General features: G+C 47.4%; 1 protein-coding gene across 1 annotated transcript; it reads right to left on the bottom strand.

Annotated features, from left to right (window-relative positions):
• Nucleotides 1-205: 205 nt before the first annotated feature.
• Nucleotides 206-6,098, bottom strand: LRG1 (leucine rich alpha-2-glycoprotein 1). Its single transcript, XM_085640122.1, has 2 exons — nucleotides 5,986-6,098; nucleotides 206-3,885 (listed from the first exon to the last, which is right to left on the bottom strand). Exon 2 carries the CDS (start codon nucleotides 3,869-3,871, stop codon nucleotides 2,819-2,821), a length of 1,053 nt encoding a protein of 350 aa, XP_085496248.1. The 5' UTR covers nucleotides 3,872-3,885; nucleotides 5,986-6,098; the 3' UTR covers nucleotides 206-2,818.
• Between the last annotated feature and the right edge of the window lie 12,466 nt (nucleotides 6,099-18,564).

The raw sequence follows: 18,564 nt of genomic DNA, 5'->3' as shown, positions 1-18,564 counted from the left end.
TTGCTTGTGACGTTCTCACTGGCTTTAACCAATGGGCACCAGGGAGTTCCTTCAGCTCTAAATGACTTGAGGAACTGAGACACTGGAGGGCAGGGCAACATCCGAATAAAGCCCTTTGTGACTAAAGATATGCATAATGCACAATGTACCTGAAGGAGTAAAGTACACACCAGAAAAATATATAAATAAAAGCAAAAACACGGTGCACTGTTTAACAAAAGGACTATATTTTATACTTCTTACCAATAGAAGGTTGAACCTTGTAGTCAACAACACCGCTTTATACTAAGTTACATGCACTATGCAACCAAAGAAAGACAATAGCATGGCATTTTAGTGTAACAGATGGCATAAACTTCCCTGGATGGTTCACCCTGGTGGAGAAGCCTCCAAAAGAGGGTTGGTCAGGTCCGCTAAACACCCGAGGACTTTGCATTCCCACCCAATGATAAACCCGGCCATTTGCAATTAAGAAGAACGTAAGATTTTATGCACCATCAACTGCAAGTAAACAGTACACTCTAAGTAAAGAATACATAAACCACCCTTCTCCAAGATATAACCAAAATGCTAGGCAACTAGTGTGGCGAAATTCAGACAACAGTTGTAGATGTACAAGGAGCCGGGCAAATTTACTAAATACGTTTTTGCATGTACATCTCTAGGTACAGATGCCGAAATATGCCTTTGTGTAGTAGCAACAAGGTGAGGAAGTGGGAATTTTCTGTCTCAGTTGTGCTGTATCCATTTCTGCCAATGATATGTGCCCTAATTGCATGACCAAGACAAGAGCCATTAGAAGAGAGAGGGCGGACGGATCATTATTCCACAGGCCCTTTCAGGGCCCCGCTTTTGTGCAGCAATATTTTTTTCAAAACTTTAAAGCAAACCGTTCCCTTTTTTTATTAGGTCTTGCCTGACCCAGCGCATGCGCTGGTCTGGCGAGACTTTTTGAGAGGGCTCCAAAAAGTGCCACCAGGCCAGCCTAGAGCTACAGTGCATGTGCGCGGGCGCACGTGCCGCACTTGACCGCGATTACTTTGATGTTTGATCGCATAGCCAATAGGTTTCGCTTTTGGGACCTTAGAAGTATTTAGTTATGCAGCTGTTGCATGGCTAAACACTATAAGGTCCGAAAGGTGAGACCTATTGGCTATGCCAATGCTTGTTAATGAAGAGGCTGCTAACACAGCTAATGCTACAGACGCTGCCCAATGTTTGATCTGTCGTGTTTTCTCTTTCCCTTCAGGACACTTGTTAATGCTTGAAAAATGACCCTTTCATATGAAGCGCCCTGCTTCAGTTTGTTGACCCAGGCCCTGCAATAACTCTGACATGCCTCCAAGCACTTTGCACGTGCTGACCCACACGTGCATGTGTACATCAGATATGAATCAATTTTAGCCATGTGCTCTGCTGCATACCCTGTTAAGCTACCCTCATTTTCTTCCTGAACCCCTTCATCCATTACCTATTGTTTCACCTCTCTAGAGGTTTACGAATATGTTTGACTAACTCAGCTTAAATAGGCATGGTTGATCCAGTTAAGCTAGTCCTCCTGTTTTCTTTTTGGGTCTTGTATTAGCCAAGGCGTTTTGTCCTTACTAAAATTATATTTATATATTATAGTTATGGGGTCTTTCGGCTATCATTCTACATCCATTGGTCTGTTGTTCTGTCAGTCACAGTTTTCTCCCGCCCACCATAGCATGGGGCACTGGGTTGGCCAACTTCAACTATCAGCTAACTTCACTGTGAATGGTGGCTTTCTGCTCTTTCACGAGGAGCACATCTGCTCACAAAGTAGTTCCCTTCAATGCCAGGCACTACTGTGGTAAAGAGTAGTTTTGGGAATACAAAATATTTTAGTTTTTAGCCATTTTTTTTTCTTTTTGCCTTGGCCTGACAGCTCCCTCGAGAATAAACTTTTCCAAAAGCATAACCAAACAACTAACATTCACAGTGCCAAATGGTTGGTAGACCAACACCAGACCTTTTGGCTTTGCTAATGCTTGTTTCCTTTGCAGTGGAGGATAACAAACAATGCAGCCTCTGGGGCCATCTTCAGTTGCTGTATATTCATTAGCGAGGGAGGGGTCCTGGATGTGTGCATTGTTCTGTGCTCCCTCCAGTTGCTCAAGTCTACTTGGCAAATTATGGAACTTGTGCAACTGTGTTTGGGTTGCACACGAGGTGCAACTTCCTATTTGCACCCCTATAAATTCCCCTGTGAATTTTGTCCTAGGTTGTTTTGTCCTGTTTCTTAGTCTTGTCTGCCCATCTACCCTCCACCCAGAGCCTGTTCCTAGAAGGCTGCATGCAGGCAGAAGTGGGCCTGTCTTGTAGACTTAAACAGCAGATCTGGAATGGAAACCACAACCAGACCTGGCTAAAGTGTTCACACCAGCTCACACATTAGGAAGCCACTAATAGAATTTAGCCTATAATGGTTGGGTCATGGCAGTCCATCCAGATCTGAAGGCAGCCACTGGCCTTCAGCACACCAGGGAAATTCCAGAGTGGTAGAGTGGACAGTCAGGCCTGTATGGCGCCTCGGTGATTTTGTCCTATTTGATGTTGGAGATGCCCCTGTTTCTTGGTATTAAGCTAATGGTACTATGGAGACATATGCTCACAGAAATATACTTTTTCACACACAAAAAATATGAACATGTGCTTGCTATCCTTGAAATATTTAGGAAGTATCTCACAAATTCTGAAATGTTCTTTAAGGGAACAATATATTAGGGTTTCTCGCTTTCTGGTCATTTGGATGTCTGGCTTGAACTTTCACCTCACAGGGTTAGTCTCTGGTTCACTACCTGAGCAAGTTGTCTTGAGAGCAAGCCTCGTCGCCGCAGGATTTTTTGATGTCGGATATCTCAGCCGAAATGAGGCGTTGACCTTCCAGCTCCTTTGGTTGGGCGCAGAGGGTGTCGTTTAGTGAATAGAGGGTACCTGCGTGGTCTCCCACCCACTGGCGCAGGTAGGCCAGGCAGCAGTCGCAGCGCCAAGGGTTCTCGGACAGGTCCACACCTTGCTGAAACTCACTCCCAAGCTTGACATTCTTGGAGAATAAACCGCTGGGCACTGAAGTCAGGCTATTTTGAGATAGATCCAGAGTGTCGAGAAGTGCCAGTGAGTGGAAGAGCGTCGCCGGGAGGTTCTTCAGGTTGTTGTGTTGCAAGAAAAGGAACCTCAAGTTGGGTGTCTTGGCAAAGGTGCACGCATAAATGGAACGGAGGCTGGTGCTCTCCAGGTTCAGTCTCTCCAGGTTTGTTAGGCCTAAGAATAGCCCCTCAGGCAAAACCTGAAGGTCATTGTGGGAGAGGTCAAGGGTCACCAGAGACTGCAAGTTCAGGAAGCAGTCTTGTGGGACACTTTGGAATCTGTTGTTGGAGACATCCAAGGACTCCAGCTTCTCAAGGTTCCCAAACCAACTTGGATTCAAGGTGGTCAAGCGGTTGCCATTGAGTACCAGAGACTTCAAGGCCATGGTAGAGTTGAAGATACCCGCTGGGAGGTCTTCAAGGATGTTGTTGGTGAGATCCAGTGAGGTCAGCCGTGGAAGGTCCGTGAAGACTCCGCTCGGAAGACCTGTGAGCTTGTTGTTGGACAAGTCAAGGCCCTCAAGCTGGATAAGGCCAACAAAAGCATTTGGTTCGATGCTAGCGACGCCGGTGAAGGTAAGGGTTACAGCGAGGGTTTGGCGAGGGAGGTTGGCAGGAAAGGTGGTAATGTTCTCCGAACTGCAGAGCACGGTTATGTTGGTGCTTTCTGTGGAGCAGGAGCAAAGATCTGGGCACTGAGCCCCAAAGCACAAGGGGAGCAGTAACCCGAGGGTCACCAAGACAGACTTCTTCAGCTCCATTGGTGGCGGGTTCGCTGTTGAAACAAATAGAAGACGTATCAAGCAACGACTTTCACCTAGGAGTCCTAAGTACCCCTTAAACCCGATGGCCATGTCCCCCGACACCCCACTCTGCTCGAACACTAGGTCTCCTGCCCTCCTCTGTCTCCTATTGTTCCTTGCTCCTCCCCTCTTCTGTCATCTTATATATTTTCCCATTCCAGATTCCAAATTCACTGCTCCCTGTTGGCACTACCATCCCATGCCAACCCCAGGAAGTGTGTCTGCAGGTGTGAGGGTGGGGGAAGATGTGGTTGCAAGTGTAAGAGTAGGGGATGGGTGTGAGAGCAGAGGGGTGCAGGTGTGAGAGTAGGGAATGGGTGTGAGAGCAGAAGGGTGCAGGTGTGAGAGTAGGGGATGGGTGTGAGAGCAGAGGGGCGCAGGCATGTCTGCATGTGTGAGAGTAGGGAATGGGTATGAGAGCAGAGGGGTGCAGGTGTGAGAGTAGGGGATGGGTGTGAAAGCAGAGGGGTGCAGGCATGTCTGCATGTGTGAGAGTAGGGGATGGGTGTGAGAGCAGAGGGGTGCAGGTGTGAGAGCAGAGGGGCGCAGGCGTGTCTGCATGGGTGAGAGTAGGGAATGGGTGTGAGAGCAGAGGGGTGCAGGTGTGATAGTAGGGGATGGGTGTGAAATCAGAGGGGTGCAGGCATGTCTGCATGTGTGAGAGTAGGGGATGGGTGTGAGCAGAGGGGTGCAGGTGTGAGAGCAGAGGGGCGCAGGCATGTCTGCATGTGTGAGAGTAGGGAATGGGTGTGAGAGCAGAGGGGTGCAGGTGTGAGAGTAGGGGATGGGTGTGAAAGCAGAGGGGTGCAGGCATGTCTATGTGTGAGAGTAGGGGATGGGTGTGAGAGCAGAGGGGTGCAGGTGTGAGAGCAGAGGGGCGCAGGCATGTCTGCATGTGTGAGAGTAGGGGATGGGTGTGAGAGCAGAGGGGAGCAGGTGTGAGAGCAGAGGGGTGCAGGCATGTCTGCATGTGTGAGAGTAGGGGATGGGTGTGAGAGCAAAGGGGCGCAGGCATATCTGCATGTGTGAGCCGAAGGGGCAGATGTGAGTGAGAAGTGATAGAGTAAGGAGGAGGTTTAAATGCTGGTGTGAGAACGGGAGGAGAGAAAACTGCAGGAGTGAGAGAAAGGGATGTGCGTGACTGAAGGTGCGTGAGCAGACCGGGAGACGAAATGTCTGCAAGTATGAGGGAACAACACATGAAGCAGACATGAGAGCGGGAGGCTATGTCTGCAGGTGTGAGGGAAGGAGAACAGATATGTCTGCAGCTGTGAGGGTAGGTGGACTGGTATGTCTGCAGGTGTGAGGGATGGAGAACATGTATGTCTCCAGCTGTGAGTTAAGGAGACCATGCATGTCTGCAGGTGCAAGAGCAGGAGAACAGGTATGAGGGCAGGTTGACTGGTATGTCTGCAGGTGTGAGAACCGGAGGACAGATGTATTAGCAGGTGTGAACGTGGGGCCAGTGTGTCTGCACTTACAAGAGCAGATGGGGCACATGCGCCTGCGGGTGTGAGGTGAGGTGAGGGAACAGGTATGAGGGCAGGTTGACTGGTATGTCTGCAGGTGTGAGAACCGGAGGACAGATGTATTAGCAGGTGTGAACGTGGGGCCAGTGTGTCTGCACTTACAAGAGCAGATGGGGCACATGCGCCTGCGGGTATGAGGTGAGGGAACAGGTATGCATGGGAGTTGTAATCGTGGTGTGTTGTGCTGCTGGTGGTGACGGTGGTAGTGTGTTGTGGTGGGGTTGTTGGTTGTTTTATCTATATCGGTGGTCAAGACAGAGAGGGTATTGATCGTGGCAGTAGTGGTAATCGTGGTGAGGGTGTTGGTGTCTGGCTGCGAGTGTGGGGTTGTTTGTTGTTTATCCATGTTGTCGGTGGTCCGGATGGTGCAGGTGGTGTGGGTGGTGCTGTTCTTCTGAGAGTAGTGCTGACGTAGGTGGTCTCACTGCCAGTGGATTCAGGGTGTGTGTGCCGTGTTGTGTGGGGAGTGATGGCGGCCGGGACTGCGCTGAGCTGAAGTGGTTGATGGGTGCTGTGATGCTGGCTCCCAGAGCCGTCTCTTACCTGTTGTCGGGCCGGCTCGCTCGGTTCCTAGCGCCTCTCCTCCTCGGCGCTGCGTGCTTTATACAGCGGGGCTCCGCGCACCCGAGCGTGCCCTCCGAGGCAGGAACGGGCGGGGGTGGATTACAACACACTTGGCCTCGGGTTGGCGTCCTGTACCTACAGGGCTGGGGTTTTCCGACAGGTCCTGGCAACGCAAACAGCACCAGCCACTTTTTTTGTAAATTGTGCAACTCTTTTTGGGAAAATGCGCGTATCTTTTGAGTTGATGCATTGATTTAATGAGGTGGGGGTGGTGGTGAACGGTCTGCTCTGCTTTTGAAAGGTCTGCTGACACCTAGAACCTGCCACTGCCAGAGCAGACACCTAGAACCTTACACTTCCGGGGCAGACACCTAGAACCTGCGTCTGCCAGAGCAGACACCTAGAATCTGCCACTACCAGGCTAGACACCTAGAACCTGCTTCTGCCAGGGCAGACACCTAGAACCTGCCACTGTAAGGGCAGACACCAAGAACCTGTCAATACCAGGGCAGACACCTAGAACCTGCCCCTGCAAAGGGCAAACACCTAGAACCTGCCAATACCAAGGCAGTCACATGCGCAAAACCACCTACAGCAATATATTACGGGGAACGTTAATGATTTAACACACTGAAATGAAATACATGTCTTAAATACAGACAATATAACAAATGTATCACAACTTTTAAGGCATATGAGCCCTTGAACCCCACATCTCTGCACCCAGCACTGACATATAGAGAGGACCCCACTTATCAACAGCTTTCACATATAAACAACCTAACACCAGAGGTCATATAGATGCTGACAGGGCACCCTCCAACAGCAATAGCCAACCCACGGACAGCTCAACCTAAAGGCACAAAACGCAGCAATATACCAACCCAGAACCAAATACATTCAGGACATGAAACCATCAACCTGACATCTCAACCACTAAAACCACCACTTCTGCGCCGATGCAATAGTCTAATGAGATCAACACAGAACCGAAAGCCTTTCACGTGGGAACAGGTCCCACAACAACATTACTAGACCTAAGCAGATGCCAAAAGCACAAAATACCACCAACAAAACACTGAACACAACCAGAATGTGAACCACTAACCCTCAATCTCAGCAATCGAAAACCACCAATACAACAGAAACATCTAGAGGCACCAACTCAACAGTCTCATGCAACCAACCCGGCACCTGACATATGGGAAGGAGTCGTTCTCCAACTGCTCTAAACACATGCCGAACAACTCACCAGACACAGCAGAACTAAACAGACAAAATGCAGTAATATAGCAACCCAGCAGAGAATACAGCCAAAATCTGAGAGCACCAACCTGAAATCTCAACAGACAAAACCATGAACACATCAGAACCAGCTGCGTGCACCAAAACAAGTCTCATGCAACCAGCACAGCTCCTGAGTTATATCAGCAGTTCCATCTACAAATGTACTAAAAACTCAGAACCCAAAGGCATAAAATGCAAGGTAACAGCCCAAAACTATGCACAACCTGGACCTCAAAGCACCAACCCTATCAATAAATCAATCAAGGGTTGGTGAGGGTCTCAAGGTGCTGGGGGAAGGTGGGTAGCAGATTCGTCTAAGTGTTGGGGTCATTCGAAGGGCCAGGTCTTGAGGTCCTTCCTGAACTGGGGAAGCATCGGAGATAGTCTGAGGTGGAGGGACGGGTGTTCCAGATCTTGGCAGCGAGGAAGGAGAAGGACTTTCCTCCGGTTCTCGTCTCGCAGATCCATAGGACGGTGGCCAGGGCGAGGTGGGCGGAGGGGAGGTGTCTTTTGGGTGCGGGAAAGGAGAGGCGGCTGTTCAGATCTGCTGGTCCAGCGTTGTAGAGGGCCTTGTAAGCGTGGGTGAGGAGTTTGAAGGTGATTCTTCTGTCTCCAGTGAGCCAGTGGAGTTCGCGGAGGCGTTGAGTGATGTGGCTGTGCCGGGGGAGGTCGCGGGCCAGTCTGGCTGTGGCGTTCTGGACATTCTGGAGCTTGCGGACCCTACATCTCAACAACTGAAACCACAAACACATCAGAATCCACTTGATGCTCCAGCGTCACAATCGAATGCAACCATCACTACACCAAGCAGATGACCATGTGTCAGTCTGCAAAAGCAAATCCCAAACTCCACAGAAAGCACTACACCCACCAACACCAAACTCTTGTATGACTAGTGCCATGGAGCTTACCGCTGACAAGGGGGTCACTCCCTAACAGCATTAAACACATCCTGAAAATCTTAACACCTACAGCAGATGTGTTAGAGAATTGCAAAATTCTGTCTTAGTCAACATATTACTTTTTGAAAATGCAAATTTTTAAAATCAAATACCACTTTCAACTTTTGGACAAGAAAACGTAATTTTTCGGAATAAAAACTTTTACTGAAAAAGATAATTTTTGTATTTAAAAACAGTTTTTGTTTTTAGAAAATACACGATGCCTAAAACATCAATCTGTGGTTTTAATCGATGCCTCACATGGACAGATTCTGCTTCGAATACCCAGGTATTACAATCATAGGCCATGGATGCTCACCGTAGCACAAAGGATGCCTGTGTACGGTTAATATTAAACCCACAATTATACCAGGGTGACCACTGTGCTAAGGCTGGACGCGAGGACATTCAGACTCCCCACCCTTTAACACTCGTGGTCACTATTATGCGAGAACCGGTCGCCATTCTGCCAGGGGTGGCTTAAAGGTAGGCCAGTCGTAGTCTTAATATGCCAAAGATGGCAGCCAGAATGGCACAACTAGACCGAAAATGCCCCAAATAGTCAAGAATAGGCATTATTTTGCTATTGAGCGCTGGTAACTGCTGCCACTCTTCTTTGTTCACCCATGCGGTGCTGCTGACAGAGCAGTACATATAACATGGCCAATCTCTTTGTGACTTAGTTAGATTCAGTGTAGATACAGTTGGTAATGTGGCAGACCCCATAAGCCAACACAGAGTGTGGTTGAGTGTTATCATGAGGCCCTGTTATTGGTTTGGCTGGCTGTCAATCTAAAGGCCTTGAAATGAGCAGTGCTGCTTTCTTTATTATGCACAGACTCTGAGATTGGCTTGGCTTCACCTTTGCTCTCTGAGAGGTACTTCGCGGGTGCTGGCGAGTTACCAGTGACTCCCGAGCTACTCGTTGGAGACCCCTAAACTAGATGCATCAAGCCAAAGGCTTAAGCAAGCAGCACACCACCAAGGGCCATGCAGTCAACTCAGAACCTGCTGTGTGTGCAAACTGAAGTTTACGCACGTGTTTGCCTCTGTGCAAAATCTGTGCTGGAGGCCATGACGGTGGGTGTGGCAGGCACCGCGCTCTTCTGTGGCTTCCCTTACACTGCATGAGTCAGGACCAGTGCCGCTGGGATTATGCAGGTGTGGTGTTCTCTGCAGAGTTATGGATTTGCTGCATTTGCCACACAATCTATTGTCTGCAGCATAATTTCCAGATTTTAACAAAACCTTTTGCTTGTATCTCAAAAGTAACGAAAATGCAGTCACACCTGTTGAAAAGACTGACTGGTCACCTTCCAGTTTCTGATCGCTTTATCTAGGTGTTTAAACTGGTACTAAAAGGTGAAACTTTTGCACAACAGAGTTAATATGTGCAAAATGACAAAATAATTAAATAATACTATAAACAAATGTGCCGTTTTACGCCATATAATTTCACTTTTCTTGCTGCATAATTTAAATAAACATGCTGCATAATTTGGTTTCCCTTTGTCGCATATTCCCTTGGTCTTGGTCCTGACTCTGCTTAGGGCTCTTGCTCCTGGACTAGAAGTGAAATTTACACAAGTGGTTGGTATTTCCCTGCCTGCATCGTCTAATCGAGAGCAGAAACGAGTGGGAACTGTCGTGAACTCGCCTATAGATTATGTGCATCTCTAGGGGTACTGCAGGTCTGCCCTGTAGAGACTGGATGTGTCCATCTCTCTGTGTCGTGCAGATCCGTCCTATAGATAGGGATATGTCTACCTCTCTGTGTCATGCAGGTCTGTCCTGTAGAGACAGGATATGTACATCTCTGTGTTATGCATGTCTGTCCTGAAGAGACAGGATGTGTCCATCTCTATGTGTAATGCAGTCTGTCCTGTAGAGACAGGATATGTAGATCTCCTTGTCATGCAAGTCTGTCCTGTAGAGACAGGATTTGTCCATCTCTGTGTCATGCAGGTCTGTCCTGTAGAGACAGGATGTGCCCATCTCTGTGTCATGCAGGTCTGTCCTGTAGATTCCGGATATGTACATCTCTGTTTCATTCAGGTCTGTCCTGTAGAGACAGGATGTGTCCATCTCTGTGTCATGCAGGTCTGTCCTGTAGAGACAGGATGTGTCCATCTCTGTGTCATGCAGGTCTGTCCTGTAGAGACAGGATGTGCCCATCTCTGTGTCATGCAGGTCTGTCCTGTAGAGACACGATGTGTCCATCTCTGTGTCATGCAGGTCTGTCCTGTAGAGACAGAATTTGCCCATCTCTGTGACATGCAAGTCTGCCCTGTAGAGACAGGATGTCCATCTCTGTGTCATGCAGGTCTGTCCTGTAGAGACAGGATGTGTACATCTGTGTCATGCAGGTCTGTCATGTAAAGACAGGATGTGTCCATCTCTATGTCATGCAGCTCTGTTCTGTAGAGACAGGATGTGCCGATCTCTATGTGTAATGCAGGTCTGTCCTGAAGAGACAGGATTTGTGCATCTCTATGTTTCATGCAGATCCGTCCATAGCGACAGGATGTGTGTATCTCTATGTGCAATGCAGAGCAATCCTAAAGAATAATGATGTGTGTCTCTATGTGTCTTGCAGATCCCTCCTATAGAGTTAGGATATGTCGAGCTTGCTCAGTCATGCAGGCCTGCACTATAGGGATAGAATATGCAGATCTCTATGTGACATGCAGATCTGTCCTGTAGAGCCATGATGTGTGTCTATGTATAATGCGGATCCGTCCTATAGATAGGGATGTGTCTAGCTCTCTATGTTATGCAGGTCTGTCCTGTAGAGACAAGATGTGTGCATCTCTGTGTCATGCAGGTCTGTCCTGCAGAGACAGGATGTGTGCATCTCTGTGTCATGCAGGTCTGTCCTGCAGAGACAGGATGTGTGCGCATCTCTGTGTCATGCAGGTCTGTCCTGCAGAGACAGGATGTGTGCATCTGTGTTATGCAGGTCTGTCCTGCAGATACAGGATGTGTGCATCTCTGTGTCATGCAGGTCTGTCCTGTAGAGACAGGATATGTACATCTTTGTGTCATACAGGTCTGTCCTGTAAAGACAGGATATGTACATCTCTGTGTCATGCAGGTCTGTCCTTTAGAGACAGGCTATGTACATCTCTGTTTCATGCAGGTCTGTCCTGTAGAGACAGGATGTGCCCATCTCTGTGTCATGCAGGTCTGTCCTGTAGAGACAGGATGTGCCCATCTCTATGTGTCATGCAGGTCTGTCCCGTAGAGACAGGATGTGTCCATCTCTGTGTCATGCAGGTCTGTCCTGTAATGTCCTGGCACACATAGGGCGAGAAAGCATAAGAAACTCAATTGATGGACTGGAATGGCATGGTGAGCAAAAAAACAATGGATTTAGCCCAGATCTCTGTACTGGGGTGAATGTATGACATTGTACTGCATTCTGTCCATCAATTGTTCTTTTTGCATTTGTCACCCCTAGTGGGACGGGTATGCCCAGACGTGGCTCTCCATGCCACTGGAGTCAAGTTATCCTGGCTGATGAGGGCTGAAAGCCCGAAACGGGTCCTAGGATGCTTGTTTCCAGTCCAGGGAGGACCTGGCCTGGCAGTTCGGGCTGGACTGTTCCCATTGGGCACAGGGTCAAGACTGATTTGCATATGGCTGGGTCCAAACTGGAATAGCATGGTGAGCAAAAAAACGATGGATTTAGGCCCAGATCTCTGTACTGGGATGAATGTATGACATTGTTCTGCATTCTGTCCATCAGTTGCTCTTTTTGCATAGCTCTCTATGCTGTGCAGGTCCCTCCTGTAGAGACAGGATGTGTGCATCTCTGTGTCAAGCAGGTCTGTCCTGCAGAGACAGGATGTGTGCATCTCTGTGTCATGCAGGTCTGTCCTGTAGAGACAGGATATTTACATCTGTGTCATGCAGGTCTGTCCTGTAGAGACAGGATGTGTCCATGTCTCTTTGTCATGCAGGTCTTTCCCGTAGAGACAGGATGTGTCTATCTCTCTGTGTCATGCAAGTCTCCGGTAGAGAGACAGGATGTGTCCATCGCTCTTTGTCATGCAGGTCTGTCCTGTATGTGTCATGCAGGTCTGTCCTGTAGAGAGACAGGATGTGCCCATCTCAATGTGTCATGCAGGTCTGTCCTGTAGCGACCGGATATGTGCATCTCTTTGTGTCATGCAGGTCTGTCCTGTAGACAGGGATATACCTATCTCTCTATATCATGCAGGTCTGTCATATAGAGATAGGATATGTGCATCTCTGTGTCATGCAGGTCTGTCCTTTAGAGACCATATGTGCGCATCTCTGTATCATGCAGGTCTGTCCTGTAGAGACCGTATGTGCGCATCTCTGTATCATGCAGGTCTGTCCTGTAGAGACCGTATGTGCACATCTCTGTATGTCTGTCCTGTAGAGACCGGATGTGCGCATCTCTGTATCATGCAGGTCTGTCCTGTAGAGACCGGATGTGTGCATCTCTTTGTGTTAAGTTGAGCTGCCCTGCAGAAAAGTGATTGAAGTTTGCTCCCGAGTATGTATATTTGGGAATTTGAACCAAGCTACATTGTCTGATGCGAGGAAAGAACAACACGTGATGGGTGTGAATGTATCGAAAGTATTGTTCATTTCAATGGGCGACATTCCATTCCATTGTTTTTTCTTCTCATTTGTCCATGTCAGAAGTGAATATCCACATCGTCATGGCCCACTCCAAAATGAACAGTCTTTTCCTAACTGGCAGGCAAGAACCGGTCTGTAAGGAGACCCTTTGAGCCCCGGCCACTTTTGAACCCTATCCGCTCTCCGCGGTGAGGTAGGTGAAGTGCCCATAGGTGCAGTGAGTTACACACTTGACATCTGGGCACCTGTGTGCCACTGAAAAGTGACTAACTGAATAACAAGCATTGGCATAGCCAATAGGTCTCGCCTTTGGGACCTTATAAGTGTATAGCCATGCAACACATTATCAGGCAGTGTCGGTGCAGGCTGAGCTATGGTGCAATAACACAGGTGGTCACTAGAGGTTCCTGGATAGGAATATACAGCGCTGGGTGCACTATGTTGCAATACCACATGTCATTACTAGAGGTCCCTAGAGAGCCTGACTTCAGCTCTCGGGCTGCACTACTACAGACTGAAGGAGAAAATGGAGCCCAGAGTCCTTGCTGCAAGATGGACAGAACCCAGTGTGTTCCAAGGCTCTTCCCACGATTGTCTTACACCTCAATACACCCCCCAGCTGTATGAAACAACTCCTTTAGAATGCCACTCACCAGAGACACACATTAGTGTCAGATAGAAGCTAAATGTAAATTAAAAGGCAAAAGAAAAAACAAGGGATGACTTTGAAAGAGGGAAGGGGTATGCAGGAGAAAACAACGGCAAATTGATAATTTGTGAATGGTGTGATTTTTTATGTTCCTTTCTCCGAAAGATTCTCAATAACAAATCTTTAACAGGAAGAGATGCAAAGAGACCGGTTAAACAAGAGGGGGACAATGAAATAATGTGCGGTGATGAGAAAAGAAAGCGTAACAATTAAAGAACAGAGGTGATATATTGCATAAACACAGGATCCCAAGAAAAGAACAAATAATATGCAACAAGGCGATGTGAGACAAACCTGACAGGGGCCATTTGTAGGAATCACATAGCTCCAAAACGCAAGAGATTCCAAGCACTACGGGTTAACAATGAAGGGTGGTTGGTGTGAAACAAACAGGCAAACACATACTGCATGCTTCCCATGTACTTGTTTGGTACTAGCATGCACCAGAGAGAATTGATGCATTTGTACAGAGCGCCTCGGGAATCGACTGGCTCGTGAGCGCTAGAGGGATTGGTCTCGTTCATTGCACTGTTAGTGTCAGGAAGATGCGAGCTCAGTATTGAGGGGTCCTGATGGCACTGGGGCGGTGCCTGCCTCATGCAAGGCTCGCTGGGAGTCGGGGAGCAGGTAGACACAGAGCTCGGGGATATTGAAGGAGCACCTGGAATGCTCTCTGTATACACGAGGTGCACTGCCTGTTGATCAGAGGCCAGCCAGCAGCTCTGCAGTGCCCCCTTCTTCCCGTGTCGTTAGTCGTCAGTGTGGCATCGGGAGTGGACAGACCGGAGAATAGAAGCAGGATCACACTAACAGTGTTTCACATTACACTCCACGCGGTCACCAAATAAACTGATAACTCGCGCTCGGCACCATCCTATACAGGGCACTCTACCCTAAACGCACTTGCGTCTCTCCAGCCCCCAAAATAAAAAACACAAATTGTAAGGCTTCCATAAGACACCTAGACTACATTACTGTTAGTGGTGGCACGACAACTTAGTTATTCTACCAGCGCATCAGAACGTCTTTTGACTCCGAAGGCATGTCTTTCCAAACATTTCTTCTCGCCACAGTACACTCTATATATATATATATATATATATATATATATATATTCACTGAAAAAACCATAGGTTTCACACACGTTATAGTTAGGAATTAGCATTTAAAAAACCTTGCAAATTCACTGAAAAAACCATAGGTTTCACACATGTTATAGTTAGCGGAAATTTTACTGATAAAAAACCAATGAAATTGCCCCGTTATAGTTAGTGCTGGCAACTATAACTCACGCGACCGCAATCTTCTGCTGATGCTAATACTGTATTTAGACACTTATTTGCCCATGTCTTCTTCCATACATTTTTAGCTATACATATATTACAAATATTTTTTTTTATAAAGACACATATGTCATCAGCAGAAGATTGCGGTCGCGTGAGTTATAGTTGCCAGCACTAACTATAACGGGGCAATTTCATTGGTTTTTTATCAGTAAAATTTCCGCTAACTATAACATGTGTGAAACCTATGGTTTTTTCAGTGAATTTGCAAGGTTTTTTAAATGCTAATTCCTAACTATAACGTGTGTGAAACCTATGGTTTTTTCAGTGAATTTGTACGGTTTTTTAAATGCTAAGTTACTTTACGCCATTCGAGGCGTGCGTGCCCACTTAACGCAGTGCGTTCCGTGCACGGTTTTTATCAACTTTAATAAGCCCTGTACATTTGGTGGCCTTCGGCCACCAAAAGCACAGGGGGTGGGGTCAATGTGGATAGTGTTTTTTTTATTTCGATTTTATAATTTCATGTTGCCAAAATATAGTTTTTTTACTGATGTAATAAGCCCTGTACATTTGGTGGCCTACGGCCACCAAAAGCACAGGGGGTGGGGTAAGTGTGGATAGTGTTTTTTTTATTTCTATTTTTTACCGTACGCTTACGGTAAGCGTACGGTAAGCGTACTCGGCGAAATTGCCGAAAAAAAAATAAAACCGTTTTTGCTCTTGGGGGATGTTTGGGGACTCCCTCAACATGACTATGTGGGAGGGAGTTGTCAAAACAGCCCCGTAACATGTTTTTGGGCATCATGTTTGATAAATAACACTCAGTGCGAGAGACAAAATGGCGGACGCCGCTTCCTGGTTTCGGCCGATTCGAATGTTTACTAAGATCTAAGAGCCAATCAGAATCGCGCTCGCGCACGCCACCGTACGCGTACGGTAAGCGTACGGTAAGCGTACCGTAAGCGGGCTCAGATATATATATTGATTTAAAGGCTATTTTCTCAGAATCTACTGAACAGATTTACACCAAACCTACAAAAGGCACTTCCTTGACATAGGGACTACCTCTCTGCCAAATTTCTAGTAATTCTGTTCAGCCGTTCGGGCTGTAGCTCGTTCTAAAGGTCCTATGGAAAAATGCATGGGAAAAACGCGTTTTGGGACACCCCTTTTATCTCAGCCCCCGCTTGACGAATCCCCCCGAGACTTTCAGGGTAGGAGCGGAGCGTAGCGCCCCACCTATTTTGAGAAATTCGCGAGGATTCATCGACCGGCGCCAAAGTTATTCAAAATAGAATGTTGCGGATTTCCTATGGAAAAGGGGTCCTAACTATAACTACCTACTGGCGACCGCCAGTAGGTAATATATATATATATATATATATATATATATATATATATATATATATATATATATATATATATATACACAGATTGTAAAACCACCTATTTACTATTCTATTCATGCACACTTAGCACTGTTCACTACTGTTTATGTTTTTACTGGAATTCGACTGTAATTATGACGTGCCTTTAAGTACCGTGAGCCTGCCAGATTTGCGGTTTTATAGGCCCACTTCCTTAAAATTACCGCAGATATTAAGATTTTAATTAATTGAAAGTAAATCTGAAATACCCTTCACCGAAACGAAGTTTCACCGTGTTCATAAGAAATATTACCATGCCCTATAGTTCATTTGTAATGCTAAAGGGTACCTGGGCACGCTGAAGAAAGCATTGCTCTCCTTAAGAAAACCTTTGAAAGAGACCTGCCCTGCCCTCTGAGCCAATCAGCATCGCTCTCACAACGGGGAACGGTATTTTTTTGGAAACAGTGGAATCATTCCGTGAACATAGTCCTATCGTTGCACGTTTGCCACCCTGCTTATCGCTGAGGTGGTAATATTGAAGGCAAATTTCATCACCAGGTTCTGATTGTAATTTGTCATCAGTCTCTTTTTGTTACAAGTCGATTTATTTTTATGGATTCCTTGGCTTTGAATGCTTGGTGTAGCTTGGAATATATTGCTTTTTTTTTTTTTTTAAACAAACTTTATTAAGATTTGGCATGAGGAGGAGCAATTATAAATACACTGCATCAATCACTTTACGTATATATAGGGCAGAGGAGACAAAGCAGGTATCCTGTGTGGACCAGCAAATCATGTAGTATAGTCGTTGATACACTCCGAAAATGTCACATGACGACTTGGAAGGACACCCGCCATGTACATTGTTATGTGCTACATTCCCATCCACCAAGATACTATACCTATGGGGAGCGGTGCCCGCCCAACAATCCCCAAACTCCCAATCCCACCCTGAACCCACCCACCTTGCCAAACCATGCCACAAAAATACAGTCTGAGGGCCATAGAGCATTCCCCTGGGGGGGGGGAAAGATGGGGAGGAAACCACACCCTAAGCGCGCGGTAGGGGAAGGGGGGAGGTCGAGCAGTACAACAAGAGGGGGGATCTGGATAAATGAGGACAAGTGGAATAAGGGGAAAAGGCGTAAACCCCCTCAGCCGGAAGTGGCTTCAATCAATCGGGACATTACGTCACTCAATGTCAGGGGACAGGGTCTAGCATTCATCCAGCACATCCGCTGACATGTACCCCGGCTCGTACAGGGGTACTTTGGGGAGTGGTCCCTGTAGCCCTCCCTCTCCTCCATTTCACTCTTAAACAGCTCAGTCAGGTGTGCCCATTCTATGGATATAGGATGCTTGCGCAGCCCCCGACTCTCTTCCCGATGCAGCGCCTCTCGCTCTGCCACCGACCATCTCAACACCTCCTCTCCCCAGGCCTCTACCCACGGTGGGGCACGGGACTTCCAACATTGTGTTATCAGGCGCTTTGCTAGCATTAATGCCAGATTGGCAAAATGACGCAGCAAGGTCGCTTTAAGGGGGGGCGGTAAAAGACCCAACAAACACGCCTCTGCTGTGTCCCAGGAGGGGCGTTCGGTAATTGTATTTAAGACGTGCGTTATCCTACCCCAGTATCCCCGCAGCGCCGGTGTTGACTCGAAGATTCCTCGGGAGCGGATCGATGCCAAAAGGGGTCCACCTCTCGACAGCCCCAACCCTGAATGCTGTAAAAGCACAGGAGAGTGGAATGGTCAAGCGGGGGAAGGAAAGGATGGGAACAGCAGGGAGGGAGATCTGAAAAGGAAGGACACTCAATACATTAGCCTCTCCTATAGTATGTCAGGTTCAACTCAATCTAGATGAGGGAGGCGTACCTGTAAATAAACAAAACCATGTTGTCTCCAGGTGTACTCATCCTGGATCCTCACACAAGCAATACCCTGTTCTTAATGATATAGGTTTTCTATAAATGAAAGGAAGGCAACATGAACAACACGCTCCTCACACTCTGTGGCCAGGCAGGCAGCAAACACTTTATCTCATGCACGTTACCATACACACCATATAGTTTGTCGAGCTTCGCTTCACAGGGGATGAGCAGACTGCCGCCTCATGGCCCCCTGTTAATATACAAGGATCAGGAGTCAAAATGCTTCTTTTAACTCCGTAGCATTACATTGAATGTCAAACAGTTTGTAAAGGTCTTAGTGCATCTGTATTGTTCAGGTACGACTAAACACCTAATAGCACCCAGGAAGTTGCACACAGGGATAGCGAAAATAAAGGTACACCAAAACGTTGCATAGCAAGTAGCAAGAATACTCAGCAAGTAACAGAAAGGCGAGGGG

The sequence above is a fragment of the Triturus cristatus genome, chromosome 12, assembly GCF_964204655.1.
Source record: "Triturus cristatus chromosome 12, aTriCri1.1, whole genome shotgun sequence".
In the NCBI taxonomy this organism is placed as follows: domain Eukaryota; kingdom Metazoa; phylum Chordata; class Amphibia; order Caudata; family Salamandridae; genus Triturus; species Triturus cristatus.
Note: the sequence above shows the minus strand (reverse complement) of the source record. Positions and strands in the feature narration are given on the sequence as shown.

Coding starts and splice junctions, on each gene's coding strand:
- LRG1 (XM_085640122.1), bottom strand. CDS start 3,871: ATGGAGCTGAAGAAGTCTGTCTTGGTGACCCTCGGGTTACTGCTCCCC.